The sequence below is a fragment of the Puntigrus tetrazona genome, chromosome 3 (assembly GCF_018831695.1).
Source record: "Puntigrus tetrazona isolate hp1 chromosome 3, ASM1883169v1, whole genome shotgun sequence".
Lineage (NCBI taxonomy): Eukaryota > Metazoa > Chordata > Actinopteri > Cypriniformes > Cyprinidae > Puntigrus > Puntigrus tetrazona.
In genome coordinates this window covers 12,140,778-12,163,217 of record NC_056701.1, presented here as the reverse complement: position 1 = coordinate 12,163,217, position 22,440 = coordinate 12,140,778, and the positions used below count along the sequence as shown (strand labels likewise).

The following is a 22,440-nucleotide window of genomic DNA, read 5'->3' as shown; positions in this document are numbered from 1 at the left end:
ATATATATATATATATATATATATATATATATATATATATATATATATATATATATATATATATATATATATGATGGTAACAGATTTTAAACAATAATTTTTTCAGGTCGACAAATTATAGAAATTAATACTTTTGTTATAAAAAGGTTTCTATTTTAGTTAAATGCAGTTTTTTTTTTTTTTTTAAATTGTATTCATCAAAGAAACCTCAAAAAATCTACTCAGTTGTTTTACATAGTAATAATATTATTATTAATAATAATAATAGTACTTTTGAGCAACAAAATCTGATTATTAGAATGATTTAGATGCTAGGAATTCAGCTTTGAAATCACAGGAATAAATTACATTTTAAAATATTGAAATACAAAACAGCTATTTTAAATATTACACATATTTTACAAATTTTCACTGTTTTGTTGTATTTTGGATCAAATAAATACAGGCTTGGTAAGCAGAAGAGAAAAAAAACCTTTAGAAATCTAAGTTCAAAAACTTTTGACTGGTAGTGTATGTAGGATTAGATAAAGTTATGAACATTGCAAATAATAAATTAAAAAATAAAATGCACAGGAGTAATATTATACTTTGTGTATTTTACTAGTATTTCACACACACACAAAAAAACCACAACCAAATGCACCTTCAAAATCATTTTCAGACTAAAATGCACGATTCAAATGTAAAGCTAAAACTCACATTGAAAAAACAGTGAACAATAACCCAAAAAAGTTTATTATAAAAAAATACATTGTTTAGTTTCATTTTAGCAAGTCGCAATTTAAAAATTTGCCACAGATTTCAGATTCAAACAAATGTTGAGGTACTCAAAATGACAGAGAAAAGGCTCTGTAACTGAAGTTGGTAAACACATCAATTTGATGACTGCTGCCCCCTACTGTCATAACCTGGAAAGATGAATATTGGGTAAAGGTTACAATCATTCCACTCACAAATATTTACTCTCCACAAACATAGCCGATGAAGATGCATCTTATATTGCAAAAAAAAAAAAAAAAAAAAATCATGCAAAGCGAATCACGGGTGCACCTACCCTGTGTTCAGTGTTTTTGAGATTGAGAGCCATTGTGTTGAGTGAGGAAGGAGTGCAGGGAATCTGAGCTTTCACTGTCCCTCCATGTAAACAGTGGGACACATACGGCCCCTCGCCTACTGACATGATCTAAACCACAACACAATATATTATTAAAAAAAATCATTTAATTGTATATAAATAGAAATAAAATTGTGCAATTTGCGTCACATTAAATTGACAACTAGTCCTTCTCACCAGGTCCTGGTGAAAGACAGCTTCCCTTTGACAGCCGGGCAAAGGGAACACAGAGGTGGGGGACATGGAACGGAGGTGCCATAATGAGAGCGATGGGCCTCCACCACAGAGCTGGAGAGGAAATAGATAACATTTTACAACAATAGGGGCATTACGCCATTCCATCATAACATACTATATAGTGGGGCATTCCAGAGAGCAGGACACCATTATAAGTGTGCAGATAATAAGTGAGGTATTTAAAAACAAGCATGTCAATGCAGTTAAAGCCGAAATGAGATAAACAAGAACAAATAAAGACAATAGCTACACTGTCACTGCCAACCAATCACAAGCACGGCTTACCATCCAATCAGAGTCCGTAGCAAGACAGCTTATCCACTTCCCATACTGGGGGCGTGCGCATTCCTGACCCGCCATTCCAGAGCAGGTTTGAAAGAGAGAGAGTGGGATTTCAGTGCTGTATTTTTTTCCTTCGAGGCATGAATGCATTGTTTTAGCTTATTTATTCTACATAAGGAAAGGAGTGTTTTACCTCATATTTGAAAACTTCAATACAGTGAACTGGGCGATTTGTTCGGGAGTCTGGTGGAGGAAGTACATACTTTCATTACATAATGTTTCATTATTCCTGATTTAATCTTCATCAAAAAAAAAAAAAAAAGTAAGGGACAAAGAAACTATCCAGTGTCATTCACTGACCCCATATCCTCACAGCACCATCTTCCCCACCAGAGAGGATCTCCCCTTCCCTTTCTTTAAAGCACAGGCAGTGGATGTAGTCGGTGTGGCCTTTTAGTGCAGACTGCAGAACAAACAACACAAAGGGGACAAACATTAAGAGGATCCTACTGTGTTGCAATTTATTTATTAATTATATATTTAAAGCAGAACATGTAGCCCATTAGAGGCTAAGACATTAAAACAAATTATATATATATATATATATATATATATATATATATATATATATATATATATATATATATATATATATATATATATATATATATATATATATATATATATATATATATATATCTATCTATCTATCTATCTCCATCCATTTGCCCTCTCAAAAACCAAAGCAGCTGTTAGTATACCTTAAGTAACTGTTTACAATTAATAAACAAAAATTTGTTAAAAATGTCTGTATATGAAGTCTGTATAGTGTGTGTCTGCAGTAACAATTTCTATAGTTGGAGAACCCCCCTATTTAAGCAGTGCAAGAGGGGGAAAAATATTTTTTTTTTTAGTTTTTAATATTTTTGATGGAATTACAAAGGTGTAGTCTAACTAACCTTAAAGATGCCAGTCTCCATGTCCATGATGTGAATGTTATTGTCACCTCCTCCAACTACCAAGCTGTTGTCCTGAGCAAAAAAAGGGGCAAGAAAGAGCATTAAATTGGTAAATTAACTATAGATAATTATACATAAAGTTCAATTATGTGTTTGTTTATGGAAGTTAAGCAATATAAATGTTGTGAGAATAGCATGCATTAGGAACAACCAACAAAAATAGGTTAAGTACATACCCTTGGGTTAATGATCATTGCATTGATCTCTGGTATTTCAAGACTAGTCCTGCATGGAACGAGACATTGTACAAATATTTGAAATCATATTCAGATAGTTTTCACAATAGTGAAAGTCAAAAAAACCCCAACAACTTAGTCTTACTCATAACTGGGTTTTCTTGTCCATGCAGCTTTGGTGCTCTGTGGGGACAAAAATATTCAAAACATGCGCATGAGCAAATATTTTTGGCTTTTACAGGATCCATATGTACAAAGCACAACAATGAAAAGAAATACACATTTAACCCCAAACCCAAAAATGCACCAACGTTTACTGAACAACTGACTCACTTTTTTGATTAGCTCTGCCCAGCTCCAGGCACTGATCTCTCCGTTCCCAGCACTCAGGAGATGAGTGTCCGTGGAGAGAAGAGTGAACACCGGACCATCGTGAGCTGAAACGATACAAAAACGCCCTTTCACTTGAAATTGCTGCAACACTGGATACTTTAATATGTGTGAGCTGGATAAACAAGGACAAGTAGTAAAGGTCTAACCAGTGAAGTTAAGGATGGGCTTCTGGCTGCCCTCTGAAGCATCTGGACTCAGTGCAGCTGAAAGACTGTGAAGAACGAGACTAGTGAGAGCGAGTACGACAACACTTTAACGTCAAACATCAACAAACATTATGAAACCTCCTGGCTATTAAGGCCACTCAAACTGCTGTTAGCTGCAAGATTACACTCCTCTCTTACCTGAACACCGCGATCTCTCCATAGTTGTTACCCGCTGCAAGGAAACGACCACATGGAGAGAAACTCTGAGAGAACACGGACATATGCAGCAGCTGGAGGAAAGAGAAACGTGCCACGGACAAGAATGACAGTTATTCACACCTCTTTGTGTGCATAAATACAATTATTGGCATATAAAAATGTATATAAGACATTTGTGGAAACTCTTATAACATGATTAATCTTACATCGCAGGCTGAACGATGTTTTATATAGTTTTCGGTAGATAAAAACATCTGCTTTCTGATCAATTGAATGTCATCCTGATCGTATCACGTACCTCAACTGGACCCATGCTCCTGGAGTTTATTAAATTATTAATTTAACTTGGAAAATCTTCGGCTAATTCCCATACAAAGCCTGTTCGTGCCGCTCTTTCAAACAGAGTCGCGTAAATATGACGCAATACACAACCTGCCCCCACAGACAAGATTGAAGTCACTGCAAAGCAAAAGTTGGGCGTCTCTCAATCATGCAATTAAAATGATCCCCCCGACCTAACCCTAGGCCCGCTATGAATCAGGTAACATAGTCTGAAAACACCCGATGTGGTAACACCAATTACCTTTCTGCAGAGACCTTGCCTATATTTGCCATGGACTCGTCCGCTTCAGTAGTTTCCGCGGCGACTACCCACATTACCTTAGATATGATGGGTTACGACTGTAAACTACACATCAAAATTTTATATTATTATATTTAAAAATAATTCCTTTTTGATTACAGGTGTAATCATTTTACATTTAATAATAGTATTTTGTGGAAAGCTACGTACAACATGGCGCATTTTTGTAATAGACCCGTTTAACCTTAAAGCAGGCTTAATTTTATTTTTAATTTCTATTTTATCATCTTAATATAATAACATTAAACATGAAAATTGCCCATCTTACCAACGAGAAAATGTATTTTTTTTACACTTCAGCTTTAAAGAGCATATAAACCTCCAATGTGCTGTATAGTAGTATCAGCATCTCTTTCAGCACCTAAACTAAATATCCAGACAAAAAGATTCTACTGCCATTTTATTTTTCTTTTTTTTTTTTCCACAAATAAACAAAAAGGAACATACTCTGTCCACATACGCAGGAACAGAATATAGTTCATTCTGATCACCAAATTACAGATGTTCATCTACATTCAGAACAATGTAGCAGACAGGCAGAAACCACCAGACACTTGTGATTTTGTGTGTGTGCGTGCGTGCATGTGTGTGTGTGTCCAGCCTCTGTTGGCACAGAGCGATAGTTGATGAGAGCATCAGTGTCTCAGCTGGCCTGTTCTTAAACATTAATTACACCATAATAAAAGTAAAAATAAATCCTCCCTTTTGGGACGAGTTACAAAGAACCAGGTTTTGAGAGACCTTCCTCTACTAATGGTGAAAATACCACCATTAAAACTAGTCACATTTCCAGTCTCCATGTGATACAGAGATGATTCAGTTCAGTGAGGGTCAGATAAGAGTCCAGAAAACAAAAAAAAGGTTCAATTATTTCCTCCTTCGACTGTCTGGAGATCTGCTTCTCGACTTCCTGCTTGCGGTGCTGGTGGAAAAGACATTGAAATCAATATTAGAAAGAGCAGGGGGTTGAAAATGACAGTAATATGTAGATCTGTTAAGAACTGACCGTCGTGACGGTGGAGAATGTGCAGGTCTTCGTTGCCTCGCTGGAGGGGAGTAACTGAGTGACCTAGAGTCTCTCAGTGAGTCAGCTGGCACTCTCTTGGGCCGTGGAGGACTGCAAAGTTCAAAGAAAATGATTGAGATAGTGGTTTAGTACAGCAGTAAAACGGAATGCAATTCATGGTAACAACGTATCTAATGCGACTTATTTCAGGCTGAAAAAGGTTACTGAATGGATAGATTTCTTTTTTAAAAATAAACAGTTTTATTAATTTAGCAGTTATTCATTATTAACAAGTTTTATTATGATTAACTGACACTTAAAATATGTTTCTATAGCTCTAAGTTTAACTAATTTATAAAAAAAAAAAAAAAGAAATACTACTTTCCACATTTACTGTAAATTCACAAGAAAAATATTTTATTTTACAGCACACATGGTGCAAAAGTGAAAAGAACACTTAAGGCATCTCTTTTGTTGACAACAGGCAGTTGATAAGCGCTCCTCATTACGCGTTTGGGAAGATTGTTCATGTTGCGTTCCCAAACACACATTGCAAGTGACCCAGATTCAGAGTAGATGCAAAAGGAATTTGTGTGCAACACAATTTGCTGTAAACCAAGCCACTCTGAGATGCTGAAATCACTGGATCATGAACTGCTTGTGTGTAAAAGAAGTGCCATGATAAAAAAAAACACACAGTGTACTTTAATTTTTTTTTATAAAATCACAGCCAATGTGATATACGATATGGCATTTTTAATAATTTATTAACCTAAAAAAAAAAAATGGAATGTTGGTTTATGCATGCAAACCTTAAGGGTCAATTTGTATCGAATGCATTGGAAAATTATTTAGCGGGGATATGCCACCTTTTTGTCTGATCTTTTTCACTTTCTGATGAGGATGATGATGAAGCTCGGCTTTTGGCTTTCTTGACAGCTTCTTTATTTGCACTTGCTTTAACACCCCTGTAAAAAAAGAACACTGGGTAAATGAAGTGTATCATGCATAAAATGAACTGAATAAATGCAGAATGATTTGGCACTTACCCTTTGGCTTTCTCTGTCTCAGAGTCTGAGCTATCAGATGAGGAAGATGAAGATGATGATGAGGAGAAGAGGAAGATGATGAGGAAGATGAAGAGCTTGAGCTGCTTCTCTTCTGCTGTTGGCCTGAGGTCTCCTTCTCTGGTTTCCCATTCACGGCAGTCTTTCCTCTCGCTGGTGGTCCGTGGTGCCGCTCATGGACAGATGAGGGGGACTGGCCTCTTAATCGTTCACCAGGTGGATCCCTGCTTTGTGACTGGTTGGTCACTGGTGATCTAGAACGGACAGGTGGTTCACGGGAGCGAGAGCGCTGATGCGATTGGTTGGAATGGAGATGGGTGTCTTTAGGAGATGGAATTTTTAAGTTCCTTTCTGATTGCTTATTTTTTTTCTGTCCATCAATTTCCCTTGTTCTGTCAATCTCTGCATCTGTAGACTTCACACCCTTCATCTGTCTTTGAGGAGATGGCGAGGCTGAAGAGGATGAACTGGAGGAAGAGGACGATGAAGACCGGTGTGGAGGAGTGGGATCTTTGGGTGGCACCCTCGTTCTTTGTTCTCGCTCTCTTTCTCTTTCTTTCTCCTGTTCTCGCTGCCTTTCTCGCTCTCGATTCTTCCTCCTCTCCTGCTCTCTCTCCCTTTCTCTTTCTCTTGATAGTGAGCGACTTCTGCGCCGGCGCAGAGGAGAGGGTGAACGACGAGACCTGGACACAGGGAGAGAAAATCTTTGTAATAACCCCAATTACAGAATTTTATTTTAAACTTAAATTTCACATATAAATGTAATGATGAGCAGAATTAATAAATGTTATTTTTTAAAGAAAAGTTCAGAATCAAGTAAATGCTGTTCTTTTGGGAAAAAAAAAATTAACAAATAAAAAAATTAAACATCCCAATTGTTTTTAAGATTGATAATAAATGTTTCTTAAACACCAATCTGCATATTAGAATATTCTATAGGAATAAATATAAATAAATAATATCCACAGGTTATCTAGCTTAGGTTCTCCCAAAAACATTTGTACTCTGACTAACCTGTAGAGAGGACTTGGTCTTCGGGGACTCCTAGATCTGCTGCTCCTTGTTCTTCTCTCCCTGGAACGCTCCCGGTCTCTGTTCACTGGTCTTGCCCTGAATCTGTCTCTCTCTCGCTCTCTGAGGCGCTCCCGGCTGCGGTCTCGTCGGTAAGGGGATGAGTTTCGTAAAGGTGAAGGTCTCCTCGCTCCTCGTCTCGGGCTGGGAGATCGTGAGCGCTGTGGGTCCTGGTACTGTCGAGGTGGAGTGCGTTTTGGTGAAGGTCGAGAAGCCATCTGTTTGACCTGTGGCACGTCGTTCCTTCCTTTCCCCCTCGGAGACAAAGGTGACGCATCTTTTTTTCGGTCACTCTGTCGGTCTCGTCCTCTGCCAGGCGAGGGAAGTGAAGACTCTCTTTCCAGCTCTGATGGGCTATATCGCTCGCCTCCTCGATCTCTGCTCCGAGATTTGGTTTCTTCTGAAGGGGTGTACCTGTCACGGCCTCTCTGGGGGGGCGAGGGAGGTGGGCTTGAACTCTCAGTGGGAGTGTACCTCTCTTTTCCACGCTCCTGATCTTTAGATCCCATGGAAGGAGACGAGGAGTGGCCAGGTCTTCGCTCTCTCTCCACATCTCGCTGTCTTTTATCAGCATCATCCCTTTTTCTCTGGGACTCGGGGGGTGAGCTCTGTCTTTGTGTGGGAGGGTATGTCTTTTTCCCTTCATCATTCTCTGCATTCCTTCCTCGGTTCTCCTTCTCTCTGCGTGCAATAGCCTGAGCTATGACAGCGTTAGAAACTGACCGACCAGCAGCACTGTTGTCTTTTGCACTTTTATTCTTTTCATCTTCTGAGGATGAAGATGATGAAGAAGAGGAAGACGAAGATGACGAGGAGGAGCTGTCACTGTCACTTTCACTGCTGCTGCTGCTGCTGCTACTACTACTACTACTACTGCTGCTGCTGCTGCTGCTGCTGCTTGCAGCTTTCAGTTTGCCTTTCTTACCAGGCTTTTCCTTTTGCATCTGCTTGTCTTTCTTTTGGTCTTGAGGACTCTTCTCTATTCTCCTGTCTTTCTTGGCCACCTCTTGTTCCGTCTCACTTCCTCTGGCACCTCGTCTGTCCTCAAGCAGACCGCTAGAGGAAGACTTCCTATCTGATCGAGACACTTCTTCTCTTCTCGTGCGGTTTCTCTCCTTTTCTCTGTCACTCTCTCTGGCTTTTCTCAAAGCTTCTTCTTTCATCTCCTCTTCCCGTCTTCTGTTGTTCTCTCGCTGTTCTTCTCGTTCCTTCTCCAGTTCATGCTCTCGTTCTTTTTGCCTTCCGTTGGCATAAGGTGAATGCTTAGCAGGAGACATTGAGTCACTAGATCGGTTTCTGTCTCGCTCCTTCCCTTTATCACTCTCCCGCCCCCTGTCATCTTTTCTACTAGACGGAAGATCTCTATCGATATTCCTCTGTCTGTCTCTCGATCTGTCCTCATGTCTCTTCTTCTCCCTGTCAGAAACGGGTTTCTCTTTCTCTCCACTCTGTCCTCTTTTTGTTCTGTCTTTACGTGGAGAAGGAGGAGGAGATGGGGACGAGGATGAGTCATGTCTTATTTGACCTTTGTTCTTTTTCTCATTGTCCCCACGGTTCTTGTCTCTCTGCTGCTTGGGGGACAGAGAACGAGACTGTCTTTTCCGCTGAGAGGGTTTGTCCTTCTCTTCGCTTCGTTGTCGCCGCTCTCGCTGCTGCTTGCGTGGTGGAGATGGTGAAGAGGAGTCATGTCTTCTTGTCTGAGGGGGTTTCTCTCTCTCTTCGCTCCGTGGTCGCCTGTCCCGAATTGGTGGAGGAGATGGCGAAGAGGAGTCAAGTCGTCTTCTCTGAGGTTTTTCTTGCACTTGTTCTCTTTCACGTTCACGCCCTTTATCTCTTCTGCTGTGCTCAGGTGTTCTTGAGCGTCTTGGTGACCTCTAAAAATGGGGAGAACAAAAAATTAAGAAGGTGCCAAACTACTTTAAAAATCAACTAGTCAGAGGGTTTACTTGAACAACTGCTCAACTAATCTAGCTCAAGGAAGGAATTAGCCCAGGCATCAAGTGTTTCCATGACAAGTTCTTGCATTCAGTGCAGAGGTTATGAGGTGCATTTTTAGAAACTTAATAGAATGAAAAACAACGTAATTATTTCATCTGATTAATTCAATGTGAATATGCCTCTATAGCTTCCAAAACAACACATTACCTCTCGGATTTCCATCCTTTTTGGACTATCCTCACTATGACCACGGCGCCTTCTGTCAGGGGATCTCCCTTTCCTCCCCTCATCTGAACGAGAATCTGACTTATTCTGTGGTTTCCCTCTTTGAGGGGATGGGCTGAAAGCAAAAGTCATGCATGTTTGTTTACATAAACTTTCACCAATTAGTAAAATTTTTGATAAACTACACCATTTCAAATGCTGAGCAAGCATACAAATTCAAACTATTTTAAATAAAAACAATTTAATAGACAATTTAATTTTTAATAGAGTAGAATATGTTCTTGCAATTGCTAATAAAATAAAGAGTTAAATCTGAGGGGAGGGCACACTATATTACGGATCACAGTGTGCACATACCTGTGAGCTGGGCTAGAGGATGCACTCGGACGTTTTCGGCTCTTACTGGGAGGTGGAGTCTCATTGTCACTCCTTTTTCTTTTTCGTTTGGTTGCTTCTCTGTCATCCGATGAACTGCAAGACGACAAATGCATACATTTTACTTATAGTACATACAGTTATCAAAAATAACTTGCAGTGATAAGGTGGGGAAAACTTACCTCTCTGTGTCACTCTTCACCGATTCTTCTCTGAAAGATATTTAATACCCAATTAATGCATCATATACCAGTATGAACTAACAGAATATTGTAATTTAAATATTATTAAATGAAACCTTTTCTTTTTCTTTTTTTTGTCCTTTTTCTTCTCTCGTCGAGGAGAGGGTGAAGGGCTTTCAGAGCTGTAACAAGAGTAAAAATGAACTCAATTGTTATAAAATTCAAGTTCTATAAATATTCATGTTTAAATGTATTAGTATTCCAAACTACTGCATTCTCCACTTCACCTTTCTCTGCTTTTGTTTTTCTTTTTCTTCTTCCTGCTCTTTTTTCGTTCCGGAGATGAATCCAAGTTATCAGACTCAATAATCCTGAAATAAAATGATGAGAGAAAGACAGAACAGAAAGTAAGTACTCAGATGAGACACAACACATCAAAGGTCGAACTTCTGAAAGTTACACTACGTTTTCAAGCACATCAAGCTCTTTCATCTCAAAAGATAAAGGAAAAAAGTGAATCCTCATGATAAGACCCTGTCCATCTACTCACTGGTACTTCTGCTGCTGCTTCTCTCGTTCCAGCCTCTCCTGCTCCCTCTTCTCCTTCTCTCTCTCCTTCCGGTCAGGATGAAAGGATGAGCCGTCAACGTAGTCAGAGCTGATACCGAACGCTTCTCTCAGACGGTCATTTTTTTGCTGGTTAGCAGCTGCCAGTGCGTGAGTCTCAGTCACACTGTGAGAAAGAGCAAAACACGTATGGGAATGAAACTACTAACATTGCACAGAAAAGGCCATTAAAAGCCTGATCTGAAGAAATACTCACACTGGCCTCTCTGCTGAAGGAGGGGCAGGTTCTTCTCTTTCTTGCAGCATCAAACGGAAAGTGTTGACCTTTTCTTCAATCTCCTCTGCAGAGTACCTGTCACATAGCATGACTTGGTCACACACAGCCCTTAATATCTACTCCAAAAAAATGTTCATCGTAAACCAAAGCAAGCCGTAGAGCTCAGAGACATTTGAACACACTTGAATACTTCGGACACTTATATTTTCAAGACTGCATTTATTGATCAAACCTACAGTACAATAAATGTCATTTATTTTCATTTATTTAAAATAAATCTTTTGTATAACATTATAAACATAAATAGTCACCTCTGAACAATATAAAGTGTCAAAGCTTAATATAAAGCATTTAATGTGTATTTTTTTATCTTATAGACTCCAAACAAAATGAATACAGTGTGCACCTAGCTTAATTCATTTTAAACAAACCAGAAATACAGAAAACAAGACTATTGACACAATATGGCAACATTCAGTCATGCTAAATCTTTTAAAGCAAGAGATATATAAAATTGGCTAAAGCTGAGTAATAAAGCACACAACTTACATTTGATGTGCTCATTTTACTCACTGCCACGCTACATTCCCTACATGCAGAACATTAACTCATATTCTCACATTTTATTTAATCTTACCCCTGCTCCTCCATCATGTCCTGCAGCTCGGCACATTTCACCTCCAGCTGTCTCTTTCTTTGGTGCTCTAGGATATCAGCGTTAGGCTGTCTGTTCAGCTGGCTCTCCAGTCTCTCTCTGTCTTTCTCATCCCGCTCTCCTCCACGCTCGTCCCTGTTCCTCTTCACACGTATGCTGGACAGGTTACGCTGAACGTAGCCGTTCGTGCCACTGCCTCGTGGCGTGGTCAACCCAATACCGTTATACATCTCTGCTCTGAAAGGCCAGACATAGCATGAGAACTCACAAGTAAGCAACTTTGCATATCATAAGTGAGTGCTGCTAGCACCTTCTGCATATGTTTATTTTGGATGCTTTTTTTTTATAGAGAATACACTAAACATATGTAAACTGTTAAGGAAGGTATTATTACTACAAAAGTATTAGTTTCTGTTTACCAACTCATCACAATATAACAATATATAATTTTTTAACAATATACAATATATATTTTTTTAAATCTTCATTTAGAGACCTTAGCAGGAATGCAAGTTTGTATAAAACACATAATACTTAACATTGACAAAATAGGGGTTAAAAACTGTAAAGAACTAGCTATAATCAATTTTTTTAAGTTTAGCAAAAATGCAATTATGGGCAATTTCGGGCATTTTTTTCTCTCTTTTTTGTTTGTTCATTTTTCTGATGTTTGATAGGATATAAATAATACATCATATTTAAAACATCCTTGATCATTTTTATATATTATTTAAGCTATATCATCAAATAGTGAAATTTATTTTCATAAATTGTACTTTTATTGTATTGGGTTATAATTAAAAAAAAAAAGTGGTGAATTCATGCAAACCTAAAATGCCCAGAATTTCAAATGTACAATGTTTTTCCAAATTACACCCTGATGCAAATTTAGCCTGGATGCACCCCAACACTGCGCATTTTGTGCATCTCCCTTAATTGATACACCTATTTCAGGTCCTGGAGTTTCTTTTAATGAGCCGATGAGTTAAATCAGTTGTGTTTGATTAAGGAGACTGTTTGGGGGGTGCCCAGGAACAAGTCTGAGCCTAAACAAATGACTTTCCTAAGACATGTACATTAAATACATTCTTAATGTGCTGAATCACTAACAACATAAGAAATACAAATATTTAGCACTTTCTCTGACATGACTGGAAAGAAAAAACATCATCACGTGAATATGGCGAGTAAAACAGGTCAAGTCTAGGGCTTTTTAATAATTACATAGATAATTTACAGAAAACACAGCTGAACAATCATATGTTACAAATCTAGCATTAAAGTCGTGATAAACGCATCCCACACTATGTCTAACATGGGGTCTAGGTATCCTGTTCATAGTACTTTAAAACAATGATACTGTATCGCGCCCACAAGTCTTAAACACAGTCTTAAAACCAGCAACAGGCCGAGGCCTCCTGTGCTGCTAATGCTTCCTCCACACAACAACCGCCGGTTCTCTTTCGGTTTTGGTGTTTATGTAACAACGTTACTCAGTTAATACACTCAGTTTTTTACTGGTATAACAGCATTTGAGATGTTCCGGCGCGCTAACTTTGTCATGTGTGCTAGGAGGCTCCCTTAACAGTACAGCATGCTAACTTGCTCGTTGAGCTTCAGTAACGTGTGTGCTACGTACCTCTGATCCCGCTCAGGGAGAGAACAAAAGTGGAACCGTTACAGGCCAAAGACCGAACAACTGTGGCACAACAAGCTAAAACCCACCAATTCTATAGCGAATAATCCTTGTAAAATAAAAACGACGTACGCAACGCTGGCTAGAATGAACAGGTAACGCTCATTGGGACGTCATCGAGAAGACCTCGCGATAATCTTCGGGGATTAATTTTGGACTACATTTCCCACAATCCACTCACTTGCGTCATCCACGCAAGCGTGCTTCAAAGATTTTAAAAAAGTTTCTTATGCGGCAAGGCCTAATTTATTTGATCGAAAATACAGTAAAAACATAACTTTTGTAAAATTCTAAAACAATTGGATTTTTTTAGTTAAAAAAATATTTTTACTATATTTTAATATTATTTCCATCAATGTTAAAAATGTTTTTTTGTTTGTTTGTTTTAAGCTGTGATAGGTTGCTTTTTGTTCAACACTGATAAGACAGCATTTACGTGAAATAAAAAATATTATTAATTATTTAATATTATGTTATTATAAATGACTTTAGTTAGAATAAGTGGTAGAATACAAGTACTTTTGTGGAAAAATTATAGTGTGCATCTGGCTGAATTTATTTTAGATAAAAACGTCTAAAACAGAGAACAAGCCTCACACATGTGTCTTATTTTACAATATGTAACAAAAACTAATACAGAAAGCATAATTACATGCAATCTTTGTTTGAAATAATATTTTGTTTCAGAAACAAATCAAATACTGATTAAAGTATTGTTTTTTTAGCTTTCACTGTGTGTTAGTTTCCAGACCATCTACTAGTGTACTTATAAACACTGCTTATTTATAGTGTGTACTATATTTATGCCATTTATGTAGAAAGGAGGATGTTACAAATGTTAAAAAGCCCCGAATACACAGTATTCAAGAAACAGTCAAACAGTCTATATTACAAGTGGACACTTTCCTATCCAGTCAATGGCAGTTACATTTTCACTAACTTCACAGGCAATATCACAACATTAAAAACAACACAGTAAATACTGTGCAAATAATATGAAGATTATCAATAAACTATAAGAACCAAAACCCAAATGATAATTAAGTATATCACAGACGACAAAGCGCATATTATAGCTGCTGTACTCTGGACACAAGTACAATCTTTGCTTCCTCTGGGAACCTCAGGAGTGTGAGTTAATATGTGACCATCACATTTCATCCAGTCTGTAGCAATAGACTTTGGAGAAGCAGATTCCTGGTCTATGCCTCCTCTTTTTAAAATCCAGTAGTTTGAGTCTTTAAAGAAGTAAGTGTCTCCTGAGGTCAATACAAACAAAATAGTTTAAGAGAAAATTAAAACTATTTAAAAAAAAAAACTCTGATAAAAGAAACATCTTACCGTCTAGAAATCCAATGATATCATCAGGGTGAGAGGGCATCCCCCAGACGGATGCTGGTTTAGGGTACCCTTCCTCCAGCATCCTCTCTGTTCCCATTTCATCAAACCTCCAGTACTCTCCATCACTGAACAGGTACGTCTTCCCATTGTGTGGCCACACGAATACCGCCTCCACCCTGTCTGGTCGTCCTCCTGCAGAAGTGCACAATCCCCATTCTGAAAGTGGTCGTGGGTAACCAGGGAGGGACGCTGTGTCTCTGAATACCCAGTACTGATTACCTGAGGAAGACCACAATGAACAATAAACAAGAAGCATGAATAAACAAGAAGCATGAACATGCTCCTTTTTACCACAGCCAATTAAAATATTTTTATCAGTCATTAAAGTTAAAGTTATATAAGCCTATTCAGTTCTTAGTTCTTATATATATATATATATATATATATATATATATATATATATATATATATATATATATATATATATATATATATATATATATATATATATGTATGTATGTATGTATGTATTTATTATATTGGTTCTTTCTTACCAATAAAGAATACAATATGTCCATCTCTTCTCTCGTAAACAGCATCTACTCTGGCTGTTTCCGAAGGCAAACCTATCCAGAATCTGTGGATCAGAGCTGCAGTCAAGGACATTAATGAGCTTGAATGATGTACCCTCCAAAAGTGGGGACCTGATAAAGAGAAAATGGTTGAGGAAGAGAATTTTTATAATAACTTTCTAACAGTCATTTTCAGGATACGTTGTGCAAGGATACCATGATTCTGAAAAAAATGTATTGCATTTTCCACAGAAATATTAAGCAGCAACTGTTTTTATCCTTGATAATTATAGGAAATGTTTTTCGATCATGTGATACTGAAGAGTACAGTAACAACTGCTAAAACTTTTGTGAAAAGGAATACATTTTTAAAATCAAAAAATTTATTCAATCACAAATATGAGCATAACAGACTTCTTTTGAATGGTCAAACATTATACCTCTAAAGAAGAAAACCTCTCCTCTGATATTAGCGACTGCATCATAACCTCCCTGACAGCGATCAGCAGAGGTTTCTGGGCTGAAAATTAAAACAGCATTAGGAAAAATATAACAATCATTGTGAAACTGTGATTAAAGTTACTCACTCATAGGGAGGAGGAGCTGGTGTCGAGAAGTGGGGCAGATGAGTTGTGGTGAGTTGTGCAGAAGGTTTAAAAGCTTGTTTCTTTCCTGTATGGTAAACAACCATGAAAAAAATAGGCATCTATCTATCTACCTACCTATCTAGACAAGCTATGTATGTTTTAAATATTAGGTACCATAAAGCGCCTGTATTTTCAGTCTGTCTTCAAGGGATAAGGAGAAGCTGTGCATGTCTCCCACAGGACCACGGTAATAAGGCTTCATGATGGAGTCATTGGAGGATGAGTGAAACAGGCCTAAAGCATGACCAAACTCATGCACTGCAACTGTGAATAAATCTGTGGAGCTGCTCCAGTCTGTGAAATTGCAAAAAATTTAAGCACTTCTGTCCAACTTCCTGTTCTTTTATCAATGAATATCTGTAGACAATCAATGTCACATCTACAAAGATCCACCTTTTTCCTGAACGTTCGTTAGATAACAAGAATAACAACGTACAGTAAAATGGCCTGGACTACAAACCAGTATGTGCATAATTAAGATAAAGCATTAAAATAACATGATCAGAGACCAATTTATAACATTAAGCTGCAAAACTAACAGTTAAAAATAGCTGGACGCAGATGAGACCGGATGCTATACCCATAAAACTTACAAATGGCAGTGCCCAAAAAGTGTATAGAGCATTTAATTTACCTCCATAGCTCCAGCTCTCTCCATCATCAAAGTGTGTGTCACCAGCAAGATCTCCCTTTCCTGGGAAGAATGCATGTGCTAGAGTGCCCCCCCTGCCATCAAAAGGATATCCATCTTCATGGTAGCCGCTGACAAAGGTGACTTTGATTTCTATCTGTGGTGATGGGTCGTATGAAGAGGGGTGGAAACGTAGAGGTGTGACATCACTCCATACTTGGAGGGCAGAGGTCAGAATTAGTCTGACCAGCCCTGGATGCAGAGTGGGAGACATTGAGGGAGAGGGAAACTCTTGCACACTGAGGAAAAGAAAGGAAAGACATGGGATTATTGCACATGAATATTCTGGATAGGGTCACATAAATAAAATGATGAATCAGAGTTTATTGTAAGTGTAACCCCAATATTTGTGTATATTGAACACATGGTAACACAAATTGCACTAAAGCAATGCAATATTAATCACAAAATGTATATAATTTATATAAAATTGAATGATTAAATATAATAAATATACATTTATTGATACAAATTCTAAGCATATGTGATGTGTTACCCAAGGACTTGTGGGTATGTCTTACACTATATTGTAATTGCAAAAACCATAAATAAATAGCAGTTTTCACTGTATGGTAAGATAACTTAGTTAACAATTACTATGTTTTTACTGTAGCAGTTTTTTTTCAATGAGACTTAAAGATCACACCTCCAGGTGATGTCGGTCTTGTCCCATCTCAATCTTGGCAGAGTGTATTTCCTCTTTAGCTTCTCTTTTCCTCTCCTCTTTCCTTTCAGCAGATCCTCAGAGCTGATGGTGTCCGGGAGAGAGCAGCGAGGTCTGGCCATCACTTCCAAAGTGGCATGATCTAAAGTTTGACAAATGGACAAAGTGGAATCATCAGAGCTAGTAACAGAAATATCATGGTACACAGTGCTCTCTAGGATTTAAACTGTCACCTAGTTTGCCAGTCTCTTCAATACCAGCAAACTGCTGCATTTTACGGACAGCTTCCTCAATACCCTCCCTGGTGTGAAGTCGACCAATTAGAGTGTCTGGAGAGGGTAAATACCCATACCGAACCAACCAGTCCTACACACACAAAGAAAAACTCACACTTCATTTGATTCATTCACAAAGAGCAAGGAAAAAAACATGTTCTGAAAGCGCTGTTGAACTTGAAATTTACACAGACTGTATGTAGAAAGATGCATAATTTAACATATTTATTTTTAAATCTCTGCACAGTTTGTTCCATCCTTATGTTAGTTTGTGTATTAGTTAGTTAGCCTATTTAATGGTAATTTATGGTGATCATCCAAAATAGACCCAGATAGGTCATTTATTTCGTTTGTTTTATTATTATTATTATTATTATTATTATTATTATTATTATTATTATTATTGATTTCTTCGAAACAATTTTAAATACTGAAAGTTTACGTTTTCAATTGCCCTCTTAAAACAAATGACACATTTCTGACACTTATCTGATCAACATTGCATTCGATATAAGCTAAAATATACTTTAAAAATACTGTATTACATGAAAATATTTCAATGCATGCTCAGCTTTTTTACTCCGCGAGTATTTTCTTACCACTCCTCGCGCGTACTGATCAGGCATCAGCGCCGGTCGCGCGCTCACGGCACCGAGAAGCGTGGCGCCGATCACCGTGAGCACTGCGGTCATGGTCATTCAGTGTGAAATTCAACCCTTAAAACTAGCACAGTAAGTGTTTCAACACTATTAACACTATTAATATCGAAGCACGATATCCTAGAGTGCAGCTGAATATTGTTAACTTTAAGCATCTACAACAAAAAATGATGCTAAACTCACTGAGATCCACAGAGTCACGCGTTGACCGTCGTTTCAGATTACTTCCCGAGAGGCTGGGAGTTGTTTTGATCAATACTGTCCTGCACCTCTCTCTCTCTCCCTCTCTTCCCCTCAGTGGGAGCATCCTCTAAATGTGTGACCTCATGAATGCACGTGTGACCCCTGATCACCACTGCTTTGTATGAATAACCATATGGCACTTAAAACAGGCCATAAACTATATCACAGTTTAATTGTATGGGGTTAGTATGTTTTTTGTTGTTGTTTTGTTTTTAATAAAGAAATTAATAATATTTAATGAGATGTTTATAATGTTACAGAAGATGATAATAATATGAAAAATACAACTATTTGCTCAAACACATTAAGCAGCACAACTGTTTTAAAAATTAACAACAATGAAAATTGTTTTTTTTAGCAGCAAACCAGCATATTATGATGATTTCTAAAGGATCATTTGATTGTAGTAACTGCAATTCAGCTTTGCCAGCACAGAAATAAATATAATATATATGTATAGTGCTGTCAAATGATTAATCGCATACATAAATACACGCACATACATGTATATAGTAATAATAAGAAGCAGTAGTATAAAAACAGTATAATTTCCCATTTCTATAATTATGCTGGAGGCACAAGACCCCCTGATAAGAGGAAAGGGTACTATGCATTGTGTTCTGATAAAAATAGACAGGATGTTATGAGCTTCAGTGCGAGTGAATGAATAAAGGGAAACATTAATTGCAATAAATAAATAAACCATGCATGTTATGGATCCTCAAGATGTTTGTTCTCTTAATCATCATCTGGGCTTCCCTTTACCCCGTCTATTCTTGCTGAGTTGATAAAACATCAAATCACCAGCATGTTTTCTGATAAAGGTTTTTATTAGTGTGCAAGCAACACAACATATCTCCAGCACAAACATCGGTAAAGTAACAAAGAAACACCCTTTCCTAGTTTATATATATATATATATATATATATATATATATATATATATATATATATATAGTTTATGGTTTATGAAACCAAATATACAGCACTACTCTGTATATTCTGCTGCCATACTGTGATTGATGTTTAGGTTTGGTTCTCAGTGAGCTCCAGTCCCTGGCTGAAGGAGTACTCTGCCTTATGATGCATGATCAGTGTGTTATTGGCGAAGTAGAAGCTGTCTGACCGCGTCTCAAAAGGGTGGTTGATCATGTCCTCAACTGAAATAATAATAACATAGTCAACACTGTACTCTCACACAGTTGTGAAATGCAGTGTAAGTTTGTGTAATACTCACTTGTGTGCGAATCCAGATCTGGTAAGCAGTAAATGTGTTCACAGGTGTTTCTGCTGTGTGGGATGCAGAAACCGATCTCGAAGTCAAACGTCTTCAGCAGCAGATCCCTGAAGTAATGCCTCTCAATTAACCGAAACTTGTTGACTGCCTTACCGCCCACTGTAAACTCAAGCCTGTTCAGAAGAGAGATTACACTTTATGCAAATGCTGATTCGGATTAAAACGTTGATCTATTCTAAAGGCTACAGATCAAAAAACAATGCAAACAAACAAAAAAACGTACGTGGCTCCAATCTCCCTGAGATTGAGGAATGCAGGACTGAAATGATACTGAATAAAACGTCCGGCATCCAGCTCTATAACATCCATTATTTCTGTGAGAGAAAAAAATTTACAGACATTTAGTACAGTGTTGTTCTATTTGACTGGAAAATCTAAAATATTGCATCTGAAACTAAAATAAATGAAAGCTACATTGAAATAGCCTATAAATTAAAAAAAAAATTACAAAAGCACATTGAAACACCAAAAACTAAACAAAGATGACAATAATCTGCAAAGGAAAAAACAAGTGCTAATTCAAAATATGAATTAGAATGAGAAGAATATTAAAAAATGCAATGCTTTGACACTTTATTATTTGATAAACACAAAAAACGTGACACAAATCACATAATAACATCACTAAATGAACTGAAAATACTAGAATAAGTGCTAAAAATTAAAGACAATGTCTGAAATTCAAGACCTTTTTTAAAATGCTACTGCACATAATGCCCAGTAGAGGTCAAAGGACATGTTTGGCTCCTCATTAGCATAAATGCAATCTGAAATGTCACACACAACCAAGTTATGTCTTTTACAAAATCACCCATGTGAAACAAAATAAGTGTTAAAAAGGGCATTAATGTACCTGTAGTACAGTGTCGTTTTAGGTCCAGAATGACCGATCCACCTTCCAGGTCTCTTATTTTGAATCGTGAGAAGCTAATATTGTAGATGTTGTCTTCCGGGGAGCAAAGGTAGTCTGTACACATAAGAAATAACAGTAAAGAAACGAAAGTATTGCAGATTTAGAATAAAAGCACCCAAATAAACGGGTGTCCTCACCGTCTGTGTATCCTGGTAGCCTGAGGACGTACTGAGGGGTCACGGGGTCACCCGGCTTCCAGTCCAACAGCGCCTCCTCTTCAGCTGCAAATCTTGCTCCCGAAATAAACCCATTCCAGACCTCCATGTCCCTCAGATCCCCTCTGTCCTGCATCTCTGCCATTTCCTCCTCATCCTCCTCGGCTTCTTCTTCCTCCTCTGCTTCGCTGTCCTCGTCTTTCTCAGAGGACATTTCCTGCTCCATGTCTTCCTCACTCTGCAGTTCTTTGACACCCTCACTGTCCATCTAAAGTCTTTGCCCAAAGTGATGTGGTTTTCCTCAAACGTTTCTCTCAGGTTAACTAACAGAGACGCATCTGTTGCCTGGCACTCTCTGTGATTACCCTCAGCTCTTCTCTCATAAACTGTGTCTCAGTGACTCAAACAGATTAAGGCTTTCTCAAACAGCTAATCCAAGACAATCCTCAATTAAACACGGACACAGCAACTATGGCGTCAATGAAAGGACAAAAAGGAATCTGAGATAAACTAAGAGAGTGGAATAGGACAAGGAAGTCTGCAGGACTAAAATGAATAATCAAAGTTGAGAGATAGAAGTGTGATAATTCATATATTAGCAGGTCTTCTCAACTGGTGGGCAATGGCCTAGAAGGTCAAACAAACAACGAAATCCACGTTATCATACACTGATGTTCAAATGTTTGAGGTAATACAATATTGAAAGGAATAATGCTTTTTTAAGCAAGGATGCAAATTAATAAAAGAGCGATAGTACATGACAAAAGATTTCAATTTCAAATAAATTATATCAGAGTGTTCATTAAACACCAAATCATTGATTCATGAAAAATCATGTGACTGGAGTAATAATTGCTAAAAAGCTATTAATGTATTTAAAAATATACTAAAATATAAAAAAAACCATACAATATATTTTTTATTTAATATTTCTGTTTTATAACACATTGTTTTAAACTGATTTGACAATTCTACTTTTTTACTGTATTATTGGTTAAATAAATGGAGCCTTGCAGAAAATAAGAGAATTCTTTTAAAAAACTCTTACTGATCTTACACTGTTGAGTGATAGTGTAGGTCTATGTCTTTATGTCAAAGGCTGTATATCCAATCCAAATCTATAGCATTTCGGAAATAAATGTATTATGTCACTCTGTATAGGCTAGTCAAAATAGGCAGATGACATCATGGGGAAGTTAAATAAACCCTGTTTAAAAAAAAAAAAAAAAAAAGACATGAGCAAACCTACAAGTCAAACATAAAATACAGATTCACTTACGGTGAGGATAAACATGGTATGTGCGTATATAAACCCAGCAAAAATGATTGCACATACATAGTCTACTGTTATTATAATTTGGTAAAAGCCTTTATGGATCTTTTATTTTATACTTTTTAAAGGTGTAAACAATACTTTTCATACTTGTTTAATGAATAATTATTGCACCTCCTCCTAAAGGAGTCATTATTCCATATGTTCCGTCTCAGTTGTTTAATATCTTATGTTAAATCAAATGTTAAGAAAGTTGCTGGAAATGACATATAGGCGTAACCTTGTCAGCACATCTTTCTAGTGAGTTTGATGTATGTAATGTAATGAGTCAACAGGATGTGTTCGCATCTCTGTGTTTTTTTTTCCACAGCAGCACCGATGGAGGGAAGAGGAGGAGTCACTGAACCACATCCTCCTTCACC

The 22,440-nt window shown here is 37.5% G+C and overlaps 4 protein-coding genes across 4 annotated transcripts; all 4 read right to left on the bottom strand.

Moving 5' to 3' along the window:
* Positions 1–576: 576 nt before the first annotated feature.
* thoc6 (THO complex 6) lies at positions 577–4,036 on the bottom strand. Its single transcript, XM_043235314.1, has 13 exons — positions 3,885–4,036; positions 3,566–3,657; positions 3,368–3,432; positions 3,162–3,265; positions 2,974–3,011; positions 2,829–2,877; positions 2,593–2,664; positions 1,994–2,096; positions 1,827–1,876; positions 1,637–1,699; positions 1,292–1,402; positions 1,055–1,183; positions 577–908 (listed from the first exon to the last, which is right to left on the bottom strand). The coding sequence occupies exons 1-13, from the start codon at positions 3,897–3,899 to the stop codon at positions 828–830; spliced, it is 972 nt and encodes a 323-aa protein (XP_043091249.1). The 5' UTR covers positions 3,900–4,036; the 3' UTR covers positions 577–827.
* A 580-nt stretch (positions 4,037–4,616) lies between these two features.
* On the bottom strand, positions 4,617–13,421 carry srrm2 (serine/arginine repetitive matrix 2). The gene is given in 15 exon segments (XM_043234868.1): positions 4,617–5,151; positions 5,236–5,346; positions 6,105–6,203; positions 6,285–6,352; positions 6,355–6,985; positions 7,317–9,247; positions 9,519–9,651; positions 9,894–10,007; positions 10,094–10,123; positions 10,210–10,275; positions 10,381–10,464; positions 10,644–10,826; positions 10,917–11,012; positions 11,575–11,829; positions 13,232–13,421. Coding segments are annotated over 14 exon segments (3,849 nt in total). The 5' UTR covers positions 11,823–11,829; positions 13,232–13,421; the 3' UTR covers positions 4,617–5,096.
* A 665-nt stretch (positions 13,422–14,086) lies between these two features.
* Positions 14,087–18,107, bottom strand: mmp25a (matrix metallopeptidase 25a). The gene is made up of 10 exons (XM_043235657.1): positions 18,078–18,107; positions 17,437–17,569; positions 17,186–17,345; positions 16,483–16,778; positions 15,963–16,142; positions 15,789–15,873; positions 15,642–15,721; positions 15,184–15,333; positions 14,630–14,908; positions 14,087–14,547 (listed from the first exon to the last, which is right to left on the bottom strand). The coding sequence occupies exons 1-10, from the start codon at positions 18,102–18,104 to the stop codon at positions 14,294–14,296; spliced, it is 1,644 nt and encodes a 547-aa protein (XP_043091592.1). The 5' UTR covers positions 18,105–18,107; the 3' UTR covers positions 14,087–14,293.
* A 1,223-nt stretch (positions 18,108–19,330) lies between these two features.
* On the bottom strand, positions 19,331–21,917 carry unc119.2 (unc-119 lipid binding chaperone B homolog 2). The gene is made up of 6 exons (XM_043235777.1): positions 21,803–21,917; positions 20,728–21,372; positions 20,531–20,644; positions 19,901–19,991; positions 19,618–19,790; positions 19,331–19,540 (listed from the first exon to the last, which is right to left on the bottom strand). The coding sequence occupies exons 2-6, from the start codon at positions 21,011–21,013 to the stop codon at positions 19,407–19,409; spliced, it is 798 nt and encodes a 265-aa protein (XP_043091712.1). The 5' UTR covers positions 21,014–21,372; positions 21,803–21,917; the 3' UTR covers positions 19,331–19,406.
* Between the last annotated feature and the right edge of the window lie 523 nt (positions 21,918–22,440).

Bases quoted from the DNA above. Each gene is read 5' to 3' on its own strand.
- mmp25a (XM_043235657.1), bottom strand. From the start codon at position 18,104: ATGCCTGATCAGTACGCGCGAGGAGTG. The intron at 17,570-18,077 runs GTAAGAAAATAC...TTGTGTGTGTAG, and splicing joins ATCAGTACGCGCGAGGAGTG to GACTGGTTGGTTCGGTATGG. The intron at 15,722-15,788 runs GTGAGTAACTTT...TTTAATTTTCAG, and splicing joins CCAGCTCCTCCTCCCTATGA to CCCAGAAACCTCTGCTGATC.
- unc119.2 (XM_043235777.1), bottom strand. From the start codon at position 21,013: ATGGACAGTGAGGGTGTCAAAGAACTGCAGAGTGAGGAAGACATGGAG. The intron at 19,992-20,530 runs GTACATTAATGC...TTTCTCTCACAG, and splicing joins AAAACGACACTGTACTACAG to AAATAATGGATGTTATAGAG. The intron at 19,791-19,900 runs GTACGTTTTTTT...TCTTCTGAACAG, and splicing joins CTCAGGGAGATTGGAGCCAC to GCTTGAGTTTACAGTGGGCG.
- thoc6 (XM_043235314.1), bottom strand. The intron at 1,877-1,993 runs GTCAGTGAATGA...TTCCTCCACCAG, and splicing joins TGGTGCTGTGAGGATATGGG to ACTCCCGAACAAATCGCCCA. The intron at 1,700-1,826 runs GTAAAACACTCC...ATGGCGGGTCAG, and splicing joins TTGAAGTTTTCAAATATGAG to GAATGCGCACGCCCCCAGTA.